At 47.1% G+C, this 25,122-nt stretch overlaps 1 protein-coding gene and 1 non-coding gene across 2 annotated transcripts in view; one reads left to right on the top strand and one right to left on the bottom strand.

Moving 5' to 3' along the window:
• The window catches only part of dcc (DCC netrin 1 receptor), a gene marked incomplete at its 5' end in the record, with an annotated part of 189,514 nt that overhangs the window by 131,606 nt on the left and 32,786 nt on the right, over positions 1-25,122 (top strand). The window contains 4 exons of the mRNA XM_007904042.2: positions 18,988-19,129; positions 21,080-21,190; positions 22,827-23,021; positions 23,917-24,012. Coding sequence (XP_007902233.1) covers positions 18,988-19,129; positions 21,080-21,190; positions 22,827-23,021; positions 23,917-24,012 — 544 coding nt within the window. The remainder of the gene's footprint in view (positions 1-18,987; positions 19,130-21,079; positions 21,191-22,826; positions 23,022-23,916; positions 24,013-25,122) is intronic.
• On the bottom strand, positions 1,364-1,437 carry trnaa-cgc. Its single transcript has one exon. It is a non-coding gene; the product is annotated as a tRNA-Ala (tRNA).

Below are 25,122 nucleotides of genomic sequence, written 5' to 3'. Positions count from 1 at the left end.
TTGGTAGCACCTTCTCCTCTGAGTCAGTAGGTTGTGGGTTCAAACCCCATTTAGATTGAGCTCACAGTCTCGGCTGAAACTGCAGCACAGCTCTGCTTGGAATCACATCGTCTAAGCTGACACTCCAATGCAGTGCTGGGTGGGCATTGCATTTTCAGACGTGCCATCCTTCGGATGAGATGTTAAACCATAATCTGCTGTTCAGATGGATGTTAAAGATTCCATGGCACTGTTGGAAAAGCGAAGGTAGTTTCTCCCGGTGTCCTGGCCAACAATCCCTCAGGTAAAATTGGTCCAATTGCTCCATGGCTGTTTGTGGGACATAGCTGTGTGCAATTGGCTGTCGCGTTTCACCCACAAAATACACAGTCAATCAACTTTACAGTAAAACATTCACACAGTGAAACACTTTGAGATGACCTGACATGGCGCCGTATCAAATGCGAAGATTATTATTATTTATTTCTTTATTTGAGAGCCTCCTTGCAGGCTTATAAAACAGAAAATTAAGACCGTGTTTAAGAATTTGCCAAATTCTGGATGTTCTGAAATGCTAAGTACATGAAGTAAATCTAGGAATCTCAACCCCAGTTTAATTGTCAGGTCTTTTAACCTGAAACTTTCAAGATTGTGTATTGTGGTTGGGTTTGATGCCTGAATTCTTTTCACTTCTGTTTAGTGAATGCACAGCACACTGGATATGGCTGTGTGTTGTGTCGGTGTGTGTGTGTGCCTGTCTGTGTTTGTGTATGCTTTTGCTAAAAGACTTGATCCCTGTAAGAAACCTTTCATTGCTAAGTGAATGGAGATTGTTTGAGGTGCGGCTGAACCATAATGAGGGTCATCTCGTCCACACTGCAAAGTGACACAGACAGACATCTGCACAGTTACGCCATTGAGTCCTGAATGGTCTCGCTTACCTCAACTTCCCCTCCCCCTCCGCCTCCCCCCACCGGCTTTCCCGATTCAAGACTGCTTTCTGAAATTATAATAATAATGGAATGGAGTCATGTAGCTTCGAGCACTCGCCTCGCAAGCGAGAGACCTGGGCTCGATTCCCGGGCAGGGTGAAACCTTGGGCAAGTTTCCTTACTCCGCACGCCTGATAATAATCCCTCAAGAAAGAAAACAATAATAAATTTGTCACTTCAATCCACGACTGTTTGTGGGACGCTGCTGTGCGCAATTGGCTGCCGCGTTTCGCCCACAAATACACAGCCAATTTAATTTACAGGGTATTCTGCGAAGCTCTTTGAGACGTCTAGAAGACGAGAAAAGCGCTACACTGACCAATTTATTACTGTTCTTTTTTCTTCGAGGGATTATTATCAGGCGTGTGGAGTAAGGAAACTCGCCCAAGGTTTGGCCCTGCCGGGAATCGAACCCAGGTCCCTCGCTTGCGAGGCGAGCACTCTAACCACTGAGCTACAGGACGCCACAATGGTCTTGAAGCTAAGAATGTGAGAATTTCAGGACTCTGGTTCGGCTTTTTGAAAGAGCTACCAATGAATCCCATTCGCTCTTACCCCAATTTTTTTTGCTTTTCAAGTACTTATCCAAATCCCTTTTGAAAGTTATCATTGAATCTGCCACCACCATCCTTTCTGGCAGTCATTCCAGATCTCGCTGCGTGAAAAGAAAATCTCCTCGTCTTTCCTCTGGTTCTTTTGCCAATTATCTTAAATTATTGAATTGACTCCTTAATCTCGTCTGTTCCGAGGAGAACAATCCCAGAACAATCTGTAGTCTCTCTGGATAATAAATAAAAAATGAATTTAAGAACCTGCTGGAATTTTGTGCGGGATTTAAAAACGCTTTGAAGGGCAATGAGCCCATGGGGTGAGGATATTTCGTGGCCGTGTGAAACCCCCCAAAAAACTGCGTAGGGCATCTTGTTGTAAAAGGATGGTTCTTCTCACTCGCTGCCACAAATTGCTCAAACTGTGCAGCTGAAGTGACTTTAAAGTGCTGCACAGGAGAAATACTCAGAGTGTTGGAGCCCGACATTGATATTTAATGATGACTGGAGGCTACTAGCTCCTGGTTTCCTTGCAGTACTTTTGTGCTCAGGAAAAGGATGTTGCTCATGATCACTGTACTGAGAGAAGAGTTCACGGTCATTAAAGGAGCAACAACTGAGAGTCGGAGGCAATCAGTCTGCAAGACCTATGGACAGTCACTGTAACCTGGATCTAAAAGAGAATTTTACAGAAACTGCTTCACCTGGAGGGTAGTGAGATCGTGGAACTCGCTCAAAACAATTGCAGTGTCCCACAAACAGTTGCAGTTGTGGATTGAATGACCAATTTATTATATATTTTTAATTTCCTGTTTTTTTTGGAAGGGATTTGTTGAACCCGGAAATGTGACACGCCAATCGACTAACATCCGGGTTCCTATTTACTGCTAAGTAAACAGAGGAGTGGAGTAAGGAAACTTGCCGAATGTTTCGCCCTGCCCGGGAATCGAACCCGGGTCCTTTCGCTTGTGAGGCAAATACACTAACCACTGAGCTACAGGACTCCACACTCGGTTTAATCCCTCCATGGTCTTTTCCCAGTCACATCCCATTCTAGTACAGGATAATGGTAACAGCGGCAGTGCATCAAACCTCTTCTGCTATTTCATGTGATGACGGCAGATCTGATTAATTTTCCCTGCTCTCTCTCTCTCTCTCTCTCTCTCTCTCTTCATATCTCTTAATGTGTCATGGTGTCCGTCTCTTTATCAAACACAGGACCACAGGAAATTAGGAACAGTCTGAGAACATTGTGGTGCAAAGCATTCCAGATTCTGATCACTCTCAGGAGAATCTTAGTCGATTCACGGATCGCTTTTCCGGTGTTAATAATTCCTTCAAAAAATTTCTAACAACAACAAATTGGTCACTCAATCCACTGACTGTTTGTGGGACACCGCTGCGCGCAATTGGCTGCCGCGTTTCACCCACAAAATATGCAGTCGCGACACTATCCAGTGTTTCCTGTGAAGCGCTTTGAGATGTCTCGAAGATTTGGTAAGGAGCTATAATCAAAAGCAAGCATTATTACAAACACCGCAGTCGTTGCTGTTTGCCTATTCAGGTGCCCGTTAAAAATCCTGTGGATCATTCAAAACGTGCCTGTTATTGGGACCTTGCTTGTACATTTTCTTAGCTATAAGAAATCACTGTACTTGACGTTAATTGCTTAGAGACATTTTGATGTTATATGTCATTTATAAGTAGGGGGGCGAGGCGGAGAGATTGAGGGAAAGAGTTCCAAAGCTTCAATACATAGTGGCTGGAAGTGGTGCCACTGATAAGCTTCCCAACTACTGGCACCCGGGTGGACAATCAATGGGAAACTAGTCAGACAATTGCGAGCCACACAGTTTTAGTTAGTTAGACTCTGTGGTCCTCAGCAAAGCACTGGAGAGTCAACCTGGACTGTGTGATTCCAAAGTCCCACGTGTGTTTTGTGAACGCACAGTATCTGACTCAGTAGCTTGAGTGAACTCGACATGGAATAAACTGCCTGAGGCAGGAAAGCTAGAGGGAGCCTTGTTCTCTGTCAACTGCAATCTAATAAATCTAATAGCACATCTAATAGGAGGAACGTCAGGGGCTAGTGAGAACGTGGAATTCGCTGCTGTAAACTGTGTTGAAGCAGACAGCACATCGTTGTTTGCAAGAGAAACTTGGAGAAAATTTCGCCCACAAAATACAGTCAACTCACTTTACAATATATTCTGTGAAGCGCTATTGAGACTCTCGAAGACGTGATAAGACGCTATATCAAATGCATGGATTGTTATTAGTAAAAGTGAATCAAGGGAGTAGGAGAGGTGGGGGCTTGTGTGGAGTATAAACACCGGCAAGGACTGATAATAATAATAATCCTTGCATTTGATCATGTCTTCGAGCTGTCTCAAAACGCTTCACAGAATATACTGTAAAATGAATTGACTGCATATTTTGTGGACGAAATGCCCACAAGTGGAATGGGTGGCCAATTTGTTTGTTATTATCATTTTTTTGAAGGAATTATTAACAGTCGTGGATTGAGTGACCTCATTGAATTGTTGACGTTTATGGGATTATTGCCCCCAGAAAAGGGATCCGCTAATCGACTAACAACCGCGTTCCTACTTACTGCCAGGTAAACGTGTGGAGTCAGGAAATTTTCATCCTGCCCGGGGGAATCGAACCCGGGTCCTCTTGTGAGGCAAGCGAGCTAACCACTACCTTGCAGGACTCCACAAGGAAGTCAATGAAAGGGAAGAGGAGACAGAGGTGGGTGGGTGGGTGGGGGGGTCTTGTGCGGAGTATAAACACCGGTACATCATTGTAGGGCTGAACGGCCTATTTCCATGCTTGGCAATCTGTGTAATTCTCTTGACTGCGAGGAGGGAGTGTGTGGCAGAGGAGTAAATCACGCTGCCGTTCAATTCATCAGGACATGCGGACAGTGTGTGACAGGCAACAGCGAGATATGACGGGTATCAGCACGAACAGAGACAACTGACAAGAGACAAGTCCTCTATGAGTCAAAATCAGTGTCAGACACCGAGATACCTCTATTACAGGCTCACAGATACACTTGACACAGTCAATCGCAGGCAGTCAGAGTAATAAAGATATCCTTTTATTGACGACTTTTACAACATTTTTTTCTTCCTCTCCTTTTTTAACTCAACAGTAAAAATCCCAAAGGACTTTCCTGGCTGTTTCCTGTAGAACCAATAACGGTAATAATTCTGGCGTTTAGTACAGTGCCTGCAAAGTTTCTGTAAAGTGTAGTGACTGTGTATTTTGAGGGCGTACACGTCAGCCAATTTGCACGCAGTAGTGATCTCTTTTTTTTTGGGTCAGCCGGGTGTCTGACACGCGCGGAAACCCATCACTGCTGCTTAAGAGAATCCGAACCAAGCTGAGAATTCCCTGCATCCCACCTACACCCGGGAATCCCGGAGATAGATTGTTGGAATGGAATGCGCTCTCTCACCCCGGAGGCCACAGACTGCTTACCTAATTCCAGAAAGTATTAGGCGGAGGTTGGCAAGAGCCAAGGCTTGGGGTCTCCATAGTGTGTTGGGGTAAACTGCTGGAGTCTAACCAGTTACAAACACGTTGCCATTGAGGGCACTGACTGGCAAGCTTTCCCGCTGCTTGTCCAGCTAGGACCACCCTACTTGTCTTGGCTTTGGTTGTGGGGTTAACAGGAGCTGAGTGGGAGAATTCCCTGACCCCAGTGACTGCAGTAATATCCCACACAGTCACAAACAGAGGCGCAAACACAATCACAGATACTCCGTGGAAACAGACTCAACAATTTGCATTTGTATATTGCGTTTGATGCGTAGTGGTGTCTTGGAGAGAGTTTAACAGGTGCAGTTTGATTCTGAGCCACCGGGAAAGTGACTGTAATAATAATAATAATAATAATCCTTGCATTTGATATAGTGCTTTTCACGTCTTCTCGACGTCTCAAAGCACTTCACAGAATAGAATGTAAAGTGAATAGACTGTAGTCACCGATGAAGAGGAAAGTCTTCAGGTGTGATCTGAAGATGGGCAAAGAGGGAATGAGACAGAGAGATTGAAGCAGAGTACCAGTGTTTCAAGGTGACCCCCACACAGACAGACAGAAACGGACACACAGACAGGCACCCCGACACACACAGGTTAAGCTTTAAGTCTCTGAGCCAAGCTTCTGCTGAAGTGAAATTTATACAGGAATAAAGATTAATGTGAGATGATATAAGGTCTCTCTCAGCCGGATCCACTTTGATGCTTGGGGCGATGTTTTTATGAATGCGTGTGTGGGAAAAGGCAACTTGTGTGTGTATGGTGGGGGGGGAGGGGCGTTGATGGGGGGAGGACGATGAAAACATTGATTACAATTCTATGGCAAAGGTGAGAATCAATATAAATGAAATAATATTCCACTGATTTATCAGGTGATGTCTTGCAACGGATGAATAATGAGGTGTGAAAGTTAGGAAAGCTGAAATCAATCCCGACTTTCAGACGGCATCCGCGGAAATAGTGTCGGGAGCTTTGATGTGTCAGTGAAAGAGGGAAACCATTTTTCTGATTAGTGAAAGGAAAACTGGTCATTCTTCTTTTTGGATTTTTGACACAGCGCCTTATCACGCCGTTGAGACGTCCCTAAGAGCTTCATGCAATATACTGTGAAGTGAATTGACCGTGTATGTTGTGGGTGAAACGTGGCAGCCAATTGGGCAACAGCAGTGTCCCACAAACAGTGGATTGAGTGACCAAATTGACAAATTATTATTGTTGTCGAGAGTGAGATAGAAGGAAGGAAGGAAAAATTAGGATAAATGTTAATAATAATGTAATAATAATCCTTGCACTTGATACAGCGCCTTATCACATCATCAAGACGTCTCAAACCCGTCACAAGATATACAGTGCATTTTATTGGCGAAAGACGACAGCCAGTTTGCACACAGCTGTGTCCCACAAACAGTCATGGAGTGACTGAAGAATTCTTGGCCAGGACACCGGGAGCGATAAACTCCCTTCTCTCTTTGAATAGCACCGCGGGATCTTTAATGTCTGCGACCTCGGTTTATCATCTGATCAGAGGACGGCACCTCCGACAATTCAACACCCCCACCCCCCCCCAGCACTGCATTGGATCATCAGCTTAGATTGCGTGTTCCATGTCCTAATGTGGGGCTTGAACCCACAACCTCCTGACTCAAGAGACCAGAGAGCTGCACTGTGCACCAGGCTGACACGCATGTTTTCATTCAGGGAGTTGTCCGACTGTGAAATGTCCTACCAAGAAAGGTGGTAGAAGACAGAGTCCGTTGTTGGTTTCAAGAAGGAATTATACAGGTATATAATAATAATAACAATAATCCTTGCATTTGATATAGTGCTTTTTACATCTTCTCGACGTCGCAAAGCGCTTCACAGAATAGACTGTAAAGTGAATATTTGTGGGCGAAACGCGGCAGCCAATTGCGCACAGCAGTGTCCCACAAACAGTTGTGGATTGAAAATGACCAATTTATTATTGTTTCTGTTTTGGAGGCTTGAAGGAATATAGGGATAGGGCGAGGCAGTGGGATTGAATGAATAGCTTGCTCTGAAAGCCAGTTCAGACTTGATGGACCAAATGGCCTCTTGCGCTGAGAATTTCTATTATTCCAAATAGAAAAAAAAAGAAAGAAGGAGAAAGAAAAAAATGAAACACAAAATATGGGGGTCACAGGCGAAGGCCAGATGGAATTTTTTCTGGTGTCCAACGAGGGAATCATAGGCCCGAGGGTAGCGGGTTGGGGTTCCCAGCAGAGACGTGAAGAGGTTGGCGGAGAAGGCTGGAGAAAGTGGACACTGATGGGAGGAATTGGGGTGGGGGTGGGGGTGGGGGGGAGAGGATGGGGGGGGGGTAAGATGGCAAATGCTGTTGCTTTGTGCCACCTTTACACTGTGATGGGGAGAGAGGAAGCGAAGGAGTAGAGTTATCACCGGGCTATCAGCACCGTGTGCAGTAAGTGCATTCTTTGACAGTAATGCAAAGCAACAGAGCGCACTGTGAACAGCCTCTTTGCTCATTATCTCTCTCTTTCTCTCTGTGTGAGCAACAGAGCACAAGGCTGAAGCTCTCACCTGCTCACCTCTCTCTCTCTCTCTCTCTGTTACTACCGGTTGCCAGCCGACTGTGAATCACACTGTGTGCCACTCTCTCTCACCTCAGATCTGTAGTCGATCCTGTTTTATAAACCGGATCAACTGCACCAGTTATTTCATCTGGTTCTTCACTGACCTCGTTACCTCTCCCCCCTGTCCTTGTTCTCCCTCAAGCTCTACACGTGGTGAGGATGATGATGGTGGTATGAGGAAATCTGAGCTGTGTCTCCTACCTGCCATTGATGCAATGAGGTGGCGATAAACAAGAGTTAATAACCAATCCTGCATTCAATACAGTAATATTACTAATAATGTTAATTAGTAGTTAGAGCACTCACTCTGCAAGCGAGAAGATCTGGGTTCAATTCCCAGGTGGGGTGAAACCTTAGATAAGTTTCCTCACTCCACACGCCTCTGTTATCCTGGCAGTGGATTGCTTTCCGGGGGTAATAGTCCCTCCAAAAAATAATAATAATAATTTAGTCACTCAATCCGCGACACTGTTGTGTGCAATTGACTGCCACGTTTCGCCCACAAAATATACAGTCGCTACACTTTGCAATATATTCTGTGAAGCACTTTGAGACAGTTCAATGATTCGTGGAGTAATAGTCCCTTCAAAACGAATACGTAAAGATTTGGTCACTCAATCCGCAACTGTTTGTGAGACACTGTTTGTGACAATCCACCCACAAAATACACAGTCACTACACTTCACAATATATTCGGTGAAGCGCTTTGAGACGTCTCAATGATGTGATCAAGCAAATGTCGGTAAATTTGTCAGCCATTTTGCACAGTGGAGCGAGAGAGAGAAAGAAGGTGCGAGGGAGAGATAGAGAGAAAGAAGGGGAAAGAGAGAAAAAGAGAACAATGGGATTTCATCACATCTCACCATCTTAAAGTACATTATGCTAATGACTGACAAGTGTAGTGACTGTTTTTGTGGGCAAACATCTGCCCGAACGGGCACAGACATGGGTTTTCATCCACAGGACATCGGGGGGGTCATGAGGTTCTTGATGATAGTTCCCTGTGAGGTGCTTTAGGACGTTTTGTCGTCACAGACGAGAGAATATTCTGAGTTTAGCTTTCGCTGCTAATAAAAATTCATGGGGTGGGGGGGAGTGCAAAGTGCATGCGGTGACCTGTTCTGACCACTAGGTGGCATGCTGACCTAAAACCAGCTGCAGTGTCCGAGCCACAGGCGTCCGCCGTTTCGTTGGGCAAAGTGACATTAACGGTACGTGGACAGTCAATACCACAGAGGGGAGGGAGCGGAGCAAAAAGGTCAGAAGTTATCAAGTGCCCTCCCTGGGAGCGGTTGATATAATGTTGTATATTGGAAAGCAATGGAGTCCTGTCGCTCAGTAGTTAGAGCACTCGCCTCGCGAGCGAGAAACCTGGTTTCGATTCCCAGGCTGGTCGAAACCTTAGGCAAGTTTCCCTACTCCACCCGCCTCTGTTTACCCAGCCGTAAGTAGCGTTATTGGTTGTTAGTCAATTGGTGGATCGCTTTTCCAGGGGTAATGATCCCTCCCAAGTACTACTACTACTACTACTAATAATTTGCTCACTCAATCCACGACTGTTTGTGGGACGCTGCTGTGCGCAATAGGCTACCGCATTTCACTCGCGAATGCACGTCTATTCACTTTACAGTGCATTCTGTGAAGCGCTTTGAGATGTCGAGAAGACGTGATAAGGCGCCATATCAAATACAAAGATTATTATTATTAATATAGGGAGATTGTTGGGATGTGGAATGTCCTGCCAGGTCAGGTGGTAGAGGCAGAGTCCATTGTGGGTTTCAGTGGGGACATAGTCAGGTATATGAAGGATAGAGACCTGAAGTGGTATATAGGGACGGGTTGCACCAGTGGGAATAAATGAACACCTTTCTCTGAGAGACATTAATAATATAATAATAATAATCCTTGCATTTGATATAGCGCTTTTCACGTTGGGAGGACGTCCCAAAGCGCTACACACAATATACTGTAAAGTGAATTGACTGTATAATTGTGGGCGAACGCGGCAGCCAATTGCGCACAGCAATGTCCCACAAACAGTCGTGGATTGAAAATTACCAATTTATTATTATTTTTGGTTTTGGAGGGATTATTTGCAGACTCGATGGACCAAATGACCTCCTTCTGCATTGTAAATTTCATAGGAACACAGAAATAGGCGTAGGCCACTCAGCCCCTCTAGCCTGTTGCGCCATTCTACAAGATCATGGCTTATCTGCACCTCAACTCCAATCGTCCACCCTTGGCCCATATCGTTGATATCCTTATCAAAAATCTTTCCACCTCTGTCTAGAACATTTAAATGGATTTGGGGGGAGAGAATTGCAGATTTCCACTACCCTTCGTGTATATACAATATATATTTTCTCTGCTTCTATGAAACTCACATGAATATTTCAGAAACATAGACAATTCAGAGCAGATTGGCTCAGCTTGACTGGGTTCACCCCCACTGAACCTATCTACTCTCCTCCCGTTTCCCTGCTCTTATCCTAAACACTATTCCCTCTATATTCCTGACTCCTCATGATCGGGACTTTGCGCTCCCAGTCTAAGCTGACATTTCCGTGCAGTACTGGGGGGGGGAGCACTGTATTGTTGGAGGCACTGTCTTTCGGATGAGATGCAAAACCGAAGTCCAGTTTTTGCCTGTTCATGTGCACGATAAAGATCCTGCAGCTCAAGGGAGTTTCTCCGGGCGGTCCTGGCTGACAGCGCCACAAATAAAAATATCATGGCTGTTCATGGGACTTTGCTGGGTGAAAATTGGCTGCCGTGTTTTCCCATAAACACACAATGAGTGCACTTGACAGCAATTGCCTGTGAAGCGCTTGGAGACCTTTTGATATTATAGACGCTGTTTTGAACGTGAGGATCGTTGTCATATAAAGTATACAACTGACGATTAGAGTGCATTTATATTTGGTTAAACGACTGGTTCAGGCACACAGGAGTATATGATGAATATTTATGTCGGCCACACTATTTTACGGTGTGCGGAATTAATTATCTTTGGTCAGTTACAGGTGCTGTTCACTGTATGTCAGTGAATGGGTAATTAACTGAGCAGTGCATTAGCATGCTTTGATATCTCCATGGGGACAGGGGGAGAGGTGGTAGGAGGGAGGGAGGGAGAGGAATAGAGGGAGGGGAGAAGAGAGGAGCGGAGGAGTTATTAAGGAGTGAGTGGGAGGGAGGGCGGGAGGGAGGGAGGCGGTTGTAGGGAGGTATAGGGGGGAAGTAATAAAGAAGGGAACGAGGGAGGAAGAGAGGGAATAAAGAAGGGAAGGAGGGAGGAAGACAGGGAATGAGGGAGAAAAAGAGGGAACTAGGGAGAGAGGAAGGGAGAGGAAATGACCAGGATAGCCATTTTGAGACGCTCTGAAAGAAGCTGCCAATCCTTGAACCCCTCTCTCCCCTCCCTTTCAAGACGACATTGTAAAACTTTTCTCACGACATTTCCACTCCACCCTGCCCCGTCCCGGGAGAGATATCACAAGACAAACTAAAGTAGAGGCTGTTGATAAAACCAGCAGTGATGTGGACAGGTTTTCAGGTGGGTGTGTGTTTGAGTATTCAAAGTGGCTTATTCACACATCCACAGACATCTGGGGCAGGTGGTGACAGAGCTTTAGCAGTTGGCTCGCGCTGACGTTACACTGAACTGATGTGACAGTCATTGAGCCCCGAGAGATCTCCGATATTGCTCACGGGCACATCAGCCCAATCAGTTTCCCCTCGGAGATTGGCCTTCACGTGGTTCATTTCATCAAGGTTGTCATCTCTTCCTTGCGTGCAAATGTGGCCGCAAACGCATCTTGAACCCCAGGTTGAGATTATCATCATAATAGTTATTATTATTACTGCATTCGATACAGCGCCTGCAATGTCAAAATGTGTCAAAGTGCTTCATTGGTCTCAAGTGTAGTGACTGTGTATTGGAAACCAAATGCACCATTCGATTTGCGCGTAGCAGTGCCATCAAGCGATTGGTTTATATGCGAATTGTTGGCCACGACACCGGGGGAGAGAAATCCTTGCATTTGATGTAGCACCTTATCGTGTCTTCGAGGTGTCTCAAGGTGAAGTGACTGAATTTTGTGGGTGAAACGCAGCAGCCAATTGTGCACAGCAGTGTCCCACAAACTTTCGTGGATTGAGTGACCAAATTATTGTTCTTAAAAACATTTGAAGGGATTATTAGCCGCAGACAAGTGCCAACTGCGTTTCGACTTACTGCTAGGTAAACAGAGGCGTGTGGAGTAAGAAAACTTGCCAAAGGTTTCGCCCCCCCCACCCCCCGGGAATCGAACCCGGGTCCTTTCGCTTTGCGAGACGAGTGCTCCAACCATTATGCTACAGGGCTCCACATCGCAGTACGAGGTGTCGGCTTGTTAGCCAGAAATGTCTGCGATCGCAGTGAATGTCTCCTGTGTGCCGTCTCACCACTCACTTAGCACCCGGCAGTTTGTCCTCCCGTCACATCACATCGCAGGCTGCACGTCACCCAGGCAACTGGGCTTCTCAAAGTTTAACAGGACAAATCACAACCGGGCTCTCCGCTGTCTAAAAGATCCTGTCACTTCACCAGAGTGTCGCGTCGCGGGTACACCCAGCGCTGTGTCTCTTCCTCACACACCGCTGCGGTCAGTGGTCAACAACAACAGCAACAACAACCTGCATTTATACGGTGCCCTTCACCGGTCTAAGCTGATACTGCACTACAGGGCTGGGGGAGCGCCGCTTGGTTGGAGGTGCCATCCTTCAGATGAGATGCTTTTCTGTAGATGGACGCAGCAGCCAATTTGCACACAGCAGCGTCCCACAAACAGCAATTATTGATTAATTTTGTCTGGGTGATTGTTGGCCAGGACACCGAGTGAGAGAAACTCCATTCCCTTTTCGGGTAGTCGTAGGATCTTTAACGTCCACCTGAACAGGTCACAGAAGGGTTCAGCTCGATTTAACCTCTCACTTGAACCTCTGTCAATGCAACACTTTCCCCACCAACTACACTGGACGGTCAAACCAGACTACATGAGCTCAAAGTCCCAGCGTAGGTTTTTTTTTTGTCAGCCTGACACTTGCGGAAACCCATCACCGTTGCTTAAGAGCATCCAAACCAAGCTGAGAATTCCCTGCATCCCACCTACACGTGGAAATCCCAGAGATAGATCGTTGGAATGGAATGAGCTCTCAATCTCTCTCTCTGGAGGGCCGGATCCTGCTTACCTAATTCCGGAGAGTATTGGGCGCAGGGTGGCAAGAGCCAAGGCTTTGGGAGACCCCAAAGTGTGTGTTGAATCAGGAGATGGGGTGGTGAGAGGGGGAGGGGATAGCGATGGGAAGTGTGGGGGGTGGGGGGGCAGGTAATCTTTGATTCAGTTGTTTTATCAATAGTGCTCGGGGGGGCTGGTGGTGTGAGGACTCACACAAACAGACTGTGCATCATCCTGCGAGAGATTAGCGATCGCTCTCTCTCTCTCTCACTCTCTCTCTCTCCCGTAATCTTCTGCCAATTTTTTTTGTTATTAACTTGGCGCGTTGACGGCAATTTGGGTTTGAGAGCGGTTGCCAGGGCGACCGCGCGGGCCTTTCATTACCCCAGTCAATCAAACCTGGGGCCGAAAAAAGAAAGACAGCCACAAGGGAATTTGCCGCTTTATGCCACAGGAGCCTGTGTAAAGATAAGGCTTTTATTTGGGTTTCAGTGAGTGAGCAGTCAGTAATCTCGCTCGCCTTTTCATGTCAATTCTTCAATTCCTCAGCAACAGGGAGGACAATACCAGCCAATAGAGTGCAGAGGAGATGCCTTTCTGCCCCGTCCCCACCCTCTCTCTCTCTCTCTCTCTCCCCGGGTGATGGGCGCGTGGCACAAACATTTGGGTTGGCGGGGCGAACGGGGTGGGTGGGAGGAGGAAGGTGCGGAGTAATGATGGTGGCCGCAGGGCTGAGCAAACGTGACGTTTCTTATCTAAAACTACTTCACGTGATTCACCCCCACCCCTGGCTTCAGCACAAAGGTTGCACCAAAGGTTATCCCTTTGCCTATCTCTGTCCACATTTCTCTATATCCATACCTGCTCTTCTCCAACTCCCTTTGTCTGTCGTTGTCTCGGTGTTCATATCTCCCTCTGTGTCTATCTCTATCCACATCTTCCTGTGTCCATATCTCTTTGTGTTCATCTCTTTCCCTGCCGCCCACTGTCCCCGTCTCCCAGTGCTCCTATCTCCTGGTCTCCCTTGCCCTTATCTTCCTTTGTTCATATCATCCTGCGTCCATATCTTCCTGAGGCTGCTACTGGTCACTATGTTCAGAAATGCCTTGGAATCAGATATAGGAGATATAGTGTCTAAACTTTTCAGATAACACCAAACTTGGGAGTTTGGTAAATAGTGAATAGGAAGGGATACATAGAATGGGCGGACAGGTGGCAGGTGAGGTTTAATCTAGGGAATGGGAAGTAATTTACTTTGGTAGGAGTATGCGGTCTGTGACTAAGCCTTGAATTTGCTATTACTTAGACCTGTGGAAACATTCTTAAATGTAGTCGTAATTCAGAAGCTGGTTTTCATTTAGGAAATTGGAAAAGCGGACGTCAAAATTAAGACCAGATTCAAGCCTGGCTCAGTTCGGTAGCACTCTCGTTTCTCAGTCAGAAGTTCATGGGTTGAAGTTCCACATTATATAGTCTAAGCTTACGAGACCTTAAACCGAGGCCCCAGTTCAGGTGGAAGTTAAGCATTGTTCGAAAAGAGAAGGGAGTTTCTCTCTCCTGGTGTCCTGGCCAACAATCTCCCAAATAAATCAGTCATTCACTTTCATGGCTTGTTTGTGGGGACGCTGCTGTGAGCAACATGACAGCCCCACCATGTTGGCCGACAAAACACACAGTCACTACACAGTATATCATGTGAAGCGCTTTGGGACCTCCTCCTGACGTGAAAGGTGCTACACCAAATGTAAAGATTATTATTATATATTATTATGTAAGAATTTTTCCGCACGTTCTTAAACATTGAGCAAAATGGCCTCAAGACTAAAACTAGGCAAATCCCGCAGCGTAACTGTCAGAGCATTCGCCTCGTAAGCGAGAGGATCTGGGTTCAATTCCAGATGAGGCGAAACCTTTAGGCAAATTTCTTTACTCCACATACCTGTTTAATTAGCAGTAAGTAGGAACCCGATTATTAGTCGATTAGTGGATTGCTTTCCGAGTGTAATATTCCTTCCAAAAACTACTAATAATAATTTGGTCATTCAATCCACGGCTGTTTGTGGGACGCTGCTGTGTGTAATTGACTGCCACGTTTCACCCACAAAATACACAGTCACTAAACTTTACAATATATTCTGTGAAGCGCTTTGAGGCATTTCAAAGACATGATAACAACAAGAACAAAATCACCAAAATTACATTTGTGAACAACAACAACAACAACAACCACAACATTATATTTGTAAAGCGCCTTTCGGTCGAGAGGACATCCCAAGGCGCTGAACAGGCAGGGATCAGGACCTGAGGATGGGGGCAGGGTTGGGATGAGGGAGGGCAGAGAGGTAGAGGGTGGCTGAAGGCAAGGTCAAAAAGGAGGGTCTTGAGTCGTGCCTCGAAGGAGGCAAGAAAGGGAGCAAGGTGAAGGGATTGTGGGATGGAATTCCAAAGGGTGGGGGCAGAGAGGCTGAAAGCCCGGCCGCTGGTGGTAGGGAAGATCGGGCGGGAGACATGGAGCAGCCCGGAGCCTGCTGAGCGGAGGGAGTGGACAGGTTGCTGGGGGGGTCAGCAGGACAGAGAGGAAGGAGCGGGTCTTGAACGCGAGGACGAGGATGTTGGATTATAATCTCTGAGGGATGGGGAGGCAGTGGAGCCGGGCGAGGATGATGGGGTCACTGAGCCTGGTGCGGGAGAGGACACGAGCTGCAGAGTTCTGGATGATCTGCAGCTTGTGGAGGGAAGAGTTGGGGAGACTGACAAGGAGGGAGCTTTTGTAATCGAGCCTTTAGGTGACAAATGGGTGTATGAGGGTTTCGGCAGCCTGAGGGCTGAGGCAATGGCGGAGTCGGGCAATGTTGCGGAGGTGAGGGAAGGCAGAGCGGGTCATGGCACGGATATGGGGGAGAAAGGACATTGAGGGTAAGGGTCTTGATGATAAGGCGCTATATCAAATGCAAGGATTATTATTGTAAGTAAAACATTTTGTGTGTGTGGGGGGGGGGAGGTTACCTCGGTGATGTGCTCAGCTGAAAGGAGTTACTCAATAAGTGTGGAGGGAGGGGGAGGCACGCGGGAGAGAGAGGGAGAGAGAGAAATTAGGGTCAAATCATCCATGTGAGGTGAATGCTCACTTTTGGCTGTGCTCGATCTCGCCCTATTGTCATGTTAATGAGGAGACACTGAGGTGTAAGCACTCGCTTTTGTGGAGTTCTCATCTCCGCGATGGAAATGCTAATAGACCCTCCCACGATGGAGCAGAAAGCCCGGGAGCCTTGATTATCAAAGGACCGTCATTATTTGGGCCCGACAGAGGCATGTACTCAAAGGGGAAAGGACAAAGAGAGTCTGGCCTCTCAGCCTGCTCTACCTGAGATCTGCGTAATTGTCTGTGATGTATCGAAGCTCTGCTTCGCTGGCTATAATTACAGCTGTTAGTCGCTGCAATTAGTTGCTGGGAACCCAGGACTTACCGCAGGCCTCCACAACTGCCTCTTTAGCAAATCACAGTCAGAATTTCCCACATTGACAGAAAGTGGAATTTCCTTTTGGCCCGTATCTTTACACTGCAATCCAAAATTACATTTACACAGTGAATTGACTGTGCCTGGAGGACATCCCAAGGCAATGGACAGTCAGGGATTTAGACCTGAGCAGGGGGTTAGGATCTAGAAGGGTGGAGGCCAGGAGGATGGGGGTAGGATGATGGCCAAAGGTACAGGCGGAGAGGAGGGTCTTGAGTTGGGCATTGAAGGAGGCGAGGGAGGGGGCGAGGCAGAGATTATGGAATGGCGTTCCAAAGAGTGGAGCCGAAGTCCGCCAATGGCGGGGTGAGCTGGTCAGGGGACATGGAGCAGGCTACAGCCTGATGAGCTGAGGGCGTGGACAGGTTGATATGGCGTTGATATCTTTAGCTATGTGTATGCGTGTGTGTATGTCTGTTGTGTTTGTGTGTATATTGTGTGCATTGGTGTGTGTGTGTGTCTGTGTGTGTATCTTGTGATTGTGCCTCGTGTGTATTGTCTGTGTGTAGGTATGCTGTGTGTGTATGTTTTGTGTGTATATATGTAATAATCGTGCTGTTGAGATGACTCAGATTGCTTTACAGAATATATTGCAAAGTGAATTGACATTTTGTGGGCAAAACACAGCAGCCAATTTGAACTGCAGTCTCACAAATATATATATATATTAGTATCCCATAAACTAACAATAATATGTTGTGTGTGTATGTGTGTGTGTGTGCATGTTATCTACGTGTGTGTATATTGTGTGTGTGTGAGGGTGTGGACAGGTTGATATGGGGTTGATATCTTTATCTCTGTGTATGCGCGTGTTGTGTCCTGCCCACAGTACAGAGACTGCGCTTGTGAAAGTCACAGACGACATCCTCTCTATCTGTGACCAGGGCTCCCTCTGCTTCCTTGTCCTCCTGGACATCTCTGCGGCGTTCGACACAGTCGACCACGCCATCCTCCTCCACCGCCTTTCCTCTGTCATCCACCTCAGTGGGACCGCACTCGCCTGGTTCGAGTCCTACCTCACAAACCGCCAGCAGTACATCTGCACAAGCGGCTTCTCCTCCCGCTCTCACCCGGTCACCTGCGGGTTGGCCCCCTCTTCTTTCTGATCTACATGCTCCCTCTTGGGGATGTCATCCTTGAGGTACATGGGGTACATTTCCACATGTATGCGGATGACACCCAACTCTATTTTTCCAACTCTCTTTGAGACCCCCAGTCCCCTGATGTTCTGCCTGTCAGATCTCAGGGGCTGGATGAGCGCAAACCTCCTTCAACTGAATGTTGACAAGACGGAAGCCATACTGTTTGGCTCCCGTCAACATCTAAAATCCCATGGTTCTCACCTCCTCCACCTACCCGACTCCCCCTAAAACTCTCTGAACCCGTACGCAACCTTGGTGTCAGATTCGACCCCCAATTGTCCTTCCTTCCCCCACATCCAGTCCCTCACCAGCACCGCCTTCTACCACCTCAGACGCATTGCCCATCTCCGCCAATGCCTCTCTCCAAAAGCCTCTGAAACTCTGATCCATGCCTTTGTCACCTCTTAGCTGGACTACTCTAACTCCCTCCTCGCCGGTCTCCCATCCACTACCATCCATAAAATCCAAGTCATTCAAACTCTGCCACCCACATTCTCACGTGGAGATATAATATATACATATATATTATAATATATATAAATCCAAGTTGTGGTTGTTGTGTGCATGTTATCTACGCGTGTGTATATTGTGTGTGTGTGCATGTTATCTAAGTGTGTGTACATTGTGTGTGTGTACGTTTTTCTACACACACAACCTACACACAACATTCACATCTTGCTAGAATGCCGTGTGGGATTTTACAACAGCTCAATGCCGTACCTCAGTCCTCGCCAGGCTCACTGTCTTCCAGTGGATTGATTCCTCAGCCTTATCTATAAATCCCTTCATGCCCTGTGATTACAGCGTCCTGTAGCACAGTAGTTAGCGTGCTCACCTCGCAAGCGAGAGGACCCAGCTTCAATTCCCGGCCAGGGAGAAACCTTAGGCAACAACAACAACAACAACTTGGATTTATATAGCGCCCTCCACGCCAGACAGAGTCTCAGAGTGCTCAGAGGCAAATTTCCTCACTCCACTCCACATGCCTCTGTTGACCTAGCAGTAAGTAGGAACCCGGTTGCTAGTCAATTGACGGATCACTTTCTGGGAGTAATAATTCCTTCAAAAAAAGTCATGGGTCACTCAATCCGTGACTGAGGGACACTGCTGTGTGCAATCGGCTGCTGTGTTGCGCCCGCAAAAGACACAGTCAATTCACTTTACAGTATTTTCTGTGAAGCGCTTTGAGACGTCTCAACGAAATGATAAGGCGCTGTATCAAATGCAAGGACTATTATTATTATTATACAAATGCAAGTTGCTGTTGTAAAGTATAGTCTGGGCCTTGAGCTCTGATGTGGGCGGCTTGAACCCATAACCTTCTGACCTGGTGGCAAAGGAGAGACTGACAACCTTGATCCGATCGTTCCTCTTGTTCCGGTGGAGATCAACGGAAAAGTAGTAGCCAAACATCTTTTTGTCTTGCAGAGTATTAAGGTCAGCTGGCTGTCACCACCTCCCAACCAGCAGAATGGCTTCATCACCGGCTACAAGATCCGGCACAGAAAGATTGGCCGCAGAGGCGACTTGGAAACCCTGGAGCCCAATAACCTCTGGTACCTCTTCACAGGTAAGTTTCATCCTATCTGTGGAGTGCATGATGTGCACGTGGGTGTATACATTCGGTGGCAGAAAACTGTGGGTTCACAAATAACAACAACAAATTACATTTGTACGGTGCCCTTCACGTCGGGAGGAAGTCCCGATGTGCGTCCCAAGCCCCATATTGGGACTTAGACCTCCTCCTGTCTGCTGGCACTCCAGTGCAGTGCTGGTAGACTACTACACCAACAACAACTTGTATTTATATAGCACCCTCCATGCTGGACGGTGTCTCAGAGCGCTTAACAGTGGCCCAGCCAGGGAGAGGGGGAAGGTGACCGTAGGCGCGGTCAAAGGGGAAAGTCTTCAGGCGTGACCTGAAGATGGAGAAACAGGGCGCGAGGCGAAGGGGTTAAGGGAGGGAGTTCCAAAGTTCCGGGGCGTAGTGGCTGAAGGCACGGCCGCCGATGGCTACATTGTTATGCCGTCTTTCGGATGAGATTATCCCGAGCTCACGACTGCCTATTCAGGAGCGGGTGAGTCAAGCATTGAAATTTCCAGAGCTATGGGTGCCAAGAATCCACATGCTTTACTCTGTGTGATAAGTAGCACAGGAAATGCATTCGAAAATGCTACAAACTATGCCTCTTGGGTTAATTATCACAAGGAAATGCTTTAACAAACACTGGAAACCCAAATTTTCCTAACCCGGTTGCCCCAGCCTCGTGCCCGAGATGGCCGTCACTGGGAGGTTTGGAGGAGACTGTTGGGGTTGACTGGTTGAGAGCCCAGAACCTGACTGCTGCACTGGCAACCAGTGACGTGTTAAAGGAAAATGTCATGTGTCGATGTGCTTGCGGAGCCTGGTGCCGGAGAGCAGGCGGTCTATGGACATTTCCACCACAAACGGCTTTTCCTCCAGCCCCCGCACTGGCTCGTGCGGTGTCCCTCAGGGCTCTGTCCTCGGTCCCCTCCTCTTCACCCTCTATATGCTCCCCCTGTGGTGACATCATCCGCAGACATGGGGTTAACTTCCACATATATGCGGATGACACCCAACTCTACCTTTCCTCCTCTATCCTAAACTCCACGACCTTCCTGGCACCTCCCTCCACAAGCTGCAGGTCATTCAGAACTCTGCAGCTCGTTTACTGTCCCGCACCAGGCTTCGGGACCACATCACTCCCACCCTCGCTCGCCTCCACTGGCTCCCCATCCCCCAGAAGATCGAATTCAAGATCCTCATCTTCACCTACAGGTCCATTCACGGCCTCGCTCCCTCCTACCTCTCTGACCTACTATCCTCCTACTTACCTGCCCGTACCCTCCGTTCCTCTGGCTCCGGTCTGCTCCACATCCCCCGCCCCAACCGCCCTACCATCGGTGGTCGGGCCTTCAGCCTCTCAGCCCCGAGGCTCTGGAACTCCATCCCCCAGTGCCTTCGCCTTGCTTCCTCCCTTTCCTCCTTCAAGGTCGGTCTCAAGACCTTTCCCTTTGAGCGTGCCTTCAGCTCCCCTCTCAACTCTCTACCCCCTCCTCGCTCCCTCCCTTCCCTCCCCTCCCCTTGACCATTTCCCCCCTGCTCGGGTCCTGACCAAACTGTGCAGTGCTTTGGAACGTCCTCCCGATGTGAAAGACGCTCTATAAATGGAATCTTGTTGTTGTTGTTGTGTTGTATGCTTCCTCACCTCTGGAATACCTGCCTTAATCCCTCCACCTTGCATTTCCCCCCCCCCACTCTTTATCCATCTTTAAATCCCACCTCTTCAACCACACTTATGATCAGTCCCCTCCCCCCGCAGTCAGTGCCTGACCCACCCCTGGATCCGAGACACTGACCTGCATGAAGGGCAATGTATGGCGTGGCCGAATGTCAGGATAAGGGTTTGGGCTGTATTGCGGGTAAGATAGTGACGGAGACAGATTCCACTCAATACCCTCTACCTGTTCTGACCAACGGCTGGAATTTGGTTGACAGGTCTGGACAAAGGCGGACACTACAGTTTTCAAGTTGCCGCTATGACAGTGAACGGGACAGGCCCACTGTCTGAGTGGCGCACGGTCGAAACACCTGAAAATGACCTGGACGGTAAGTCCTTATGTACTTTGTTATATCAGATAAGATGTTGAGATTTTGTAGGTGAAGTGTGTATTTTGTAGGTGAACGGAGCAGCCAATTTAGCACACAAACTCTGTAAGGATGTGATCGAGGATTGAGGGGGCAATTTGGAGAAGGTTTTCTCCCTGCAGCTGAGTAGCATAAGAACATAAGAAATGCTAGACGAAAAAAGACCAAGGTCCATTTAGTTCGCCTTCCACCTTCCTGGCGGTCTCATGCACATATACCCGAACTACCTATGTACTGTATCCCATAAGGTTATTTCCCAAAAGAAAGTTATTTAATCTGTATTTGAAAGAATCAACATTTCCTGCTTCAACTGTTCCCCTGGGGAGCCTGTTCCACAGGTTCACTATTCGTTCGCTGAAGTAGTGTTTGCGTAGATTCGTTCTGAATTTATCCCACTTTAATCGTAGGCCGTGTCCTCTGGTTTTACCATTCTGGCCTGATAGAGGTTTTCATGTTGTGTGAAGGGTTCCACAGGGATAACGGTCGGTAAACAGTCCGATCGGGAAGGTTGTAAACCTGCACTGCCAACTTCATGGGCCAGAGACCCTGTTTCTTGGTTGCAACAGAAGTCACGCTAACTGCACAGTGCGCTCTTCAGACCTCACCTGGAGTGTGGACTGTGTATGGATCTGGTTGACTTTTGTATAATAAACCCTGCGTATATAGCGCCTATTACGTCTCAACGCCTCTGTAAAGTGGAGTGACTGTATTTTGTGGATGAACACAATAACCAATTGACTCACTGCAATGCCACCACCTCATCCCGCCCCCCAGCTCTGATCGTCAGCTTGAATGCCAAGCCACTATTGTTGAACGCCTTGGGACATCCTCCCGACGTGAAAGACGCTATATAAATGTAAATTTGTAATGTATCTCAGAGATAAGATGAGGCTGAATAGGATTGAGAAAGTAAACCCAGAACAACAAGGACTTGCATTTAAATAGGGTCTGGGAGCGATTTACTAGGCCAGAGTTGGACTAGGGGAGGGGAGTGGGGTGCGAAAGGGGTCATTAGGTGTAGTCGAAAAGTGTAGGTTTACAGGCTGTGACAATAATTTGACACCAAACCAGTAGGACAGAGAACCCAACGAGTTCAGGGATGGAAAGGGTGAATTGAATCTCAGAGACGTAGAAGATCTGAGATACACACAAGTGAGTGAAAACAGATTTTTTTTGTTATTATAATAGAATAAAAATAAAAGCAAAAGCGTGGACCTGTTTAAGTGGTGAGACATTTATAGGAACAGGAATAGGCCATTCAGCCCCTTGAGTCTGTTTTACTATTCTGTCAGATCATGGCTGTTCTATACATCAATTCCAATTTAACATTTATAAACTAATCAATCACTCAATCCGTGACTGTTTGTGGGACGCAACTGTTCGCAATTGGCTGCCGTGTTTCACCCATAAAACACACAGTCACTACACTTTACAGTATATTCTGTGGAGCGCTTTGAGAATGTCCCGAAGAATTGATAAGGCGCTACATGAACTGTGAACAAGAATTACTACTGTTAATTAATTATTATTAACATTTATTATTTTTTCACGTCCCTCTCTCTCTCTCTCTCTCTCTCCCTCTCTGTCCGACCGGCAGAATCTCAGGTTCCAGACCAGCCAAGCTCCCTACATGTTAGACCACTCACCACCAGCATTGTGATGAGCTGGACTCCACCTCTGAACCCCAACATCGCCGTGAGGGGGTACATCATCGGCTATGGGGTGGGGAGCCCCTATGCCGAGACTGTGAGGGTGGACAGCAAACAGCGCTACTTCTCCATCGAAAACCTAGGTACATCGGTTTCAGCGCCTTGGGACGTCCTCCCGACGTGAAAGGCGCTCAATAAATGGAATCTTGTTGTTGTTGTTGTTGTTGTTGTTGTTGTCTCACACAGCGAGTTGTTGGGATCTGGAACGCATTGCTTGAAAGGATGGTGGAAGCTGATTCGATAATAACTTTCAAGACAGAAGTAGATAATTATTTGGGGAGGACAAGTTTGCAGGGCTATGGGGAGAGCGCGGGGGGAGTGGGATTGATTTGGATAGCTCTTTTCAAAGAGCCGGCACAGGCACGATGGGCCGAATGGCCTCCTTCTGTGCTGTGTGATTCTATGATTCTATGACAATAACAATAATTACAACAATAATAATATCAATGATAATTTCTACCCACAATATACACAGTCAATTCTGTGAAGCGCTTTATTGTCAGGCGTGTGGAGGAAACTTGCCTAAGGTTTTGCCCTGACAGGAATTGAACCCAGGTCCCTCACTTGCGAGGCAATTGCTCTAACCACTGAGCTACAGGATGCTATATCAACTGCAAGTATTATTATTGTTATATAATAATAATAATAAAAACAATGATAACAATAACAACAATACATTGATTACAACTATTAATCAATTCGATCCACAAATTGAATGCGGGTGTATGTGTGCCATTTAAAACAAGCGTAGTTCCTATAATCAGCGGTGAATTTGGGGCTCTTTAAAAGATAAAGATAAAAGAATTTGGGGCTCTTCACAAAGCTATTGTCGGAAGGGGTTTGAGGAGGGTTGAGAAATTGTGGTATGTCATAACCCGTCTGGAAAATCGTGTGGGTTTTATGCTCAGAGAACATCACCCTCAATGTCTGACTGCTGGTAAACTCAGAGGGTAACAATGACCTTTCTTTCTCTTGCAGAACCCAGCTCCCACTATGTCATTTCCCTGAAGGCCTTAAACAACGCTGGGGAGGGAGTTCCGCTGTACGAGAGTGCCACCACCAGGGCCTTGTCAGGTACAGCTCTGCTGGGGTGGTGGGGACAGGGGTGGGCGAGAGGAAAGTCACATGTATGTATGTGGAACAGATTTCTACGCATATTGATTAGTACGACACCTAGACTTGATAACACAGCCCACAATACTCTATAGCTCTCACCCCAACCCCCATCCCCAACACCTACCCCAACCCCCATCACATGCTCAACCCCAACTCCATCCTATACCCTAACTCTCCCCAAACGCCACACTAAACCCCACCACAACCCCAATCTCCATTCCCCAACCGCATTGGAATTCCGTAGAGTATTGGTTAGAGCCCTCAACACCTCAGGCAAGTTTCCTTACTCCACACCTCTGTTTACCCAGCAGTAAGTAAAGTCGTTAGTCGATTGAGTTAATAATCCCTTCTAGGAGTCTTGTGGAGTCCTGTAGCTCAGTGGTTAGAGCACTCGCTTTACAAGTGAGAGACCTGGGTTCAATTCCAGGCAGAGGGTGAAACCTTGGGCAAGTTTCCTTACTCCACACAGAGCCTAATAATAATCCCTCCAAAACAAAACAATAATAAATTGGTCATTTTCAATCTACGACTGTTTGTGGGACATTGCTGTGCGCAATTGGCTGCCGCGTTCGCCCACAAATGTACAGTCAATTCACTTTACAGTGTGTTCTGTGAAGCGCTTTGGGATGTCCTCCCGACGTGAAAAGCGCTATATCTAATGCAAGGATTATTATTATTAGAAATAAAAATGTAGTCACTCAATCCACGACTCTTTGTGGGACTGCTGTGTGCAATTGTCTACTGTGTTTCGCCCACAAAAATACATAGTCAATTCACTTTACAGTATATTCTGTGAAACGCTTTGAGACGTGTTGAAGGCTTGATAAGGTGCCCTATCAAAAGCAAGGATGATTATTAATCCAGCTCGCAATCTGCAGCCTGGACTTTCCAGACTGACACCTGGAAGTCTTTCTTTACCCAGAGGGTTGTTAATGACTGGTTCAGGACAGATGGTGGAGGCCAGGACACTGGGTATAATTTTAATAAGCAGCTCAATGCTGTGGTGGAATGGGGAGGAACAGTAGAGCAGACGAGTTGGAGGGATGAGATCAGATCTTTCTGCATCCA

This window comes from Callorhinchus milii, unplaced genomic scaffold (genome assembly GCF_018977255.1).
Source record: "Callorhinchus milii isolate IMCB2004 unplaced genomic scaffold, IMCB_Cmil_1.0 Scaffold1, whole genome shotgun sequence".
Taxonomy (NCBI): Eukaryota; Metazoa; Chordata; class Chondrichthyes; order Chimaeriformes; family Callorhinchidae; genus Callorhinchus; species Callorhinchus milii.
The sequence above is the reverse complement of the archived record's forward strand: the minus strand, read 5'-3'. Positions and strand labels throughout refer to the sequence as shown.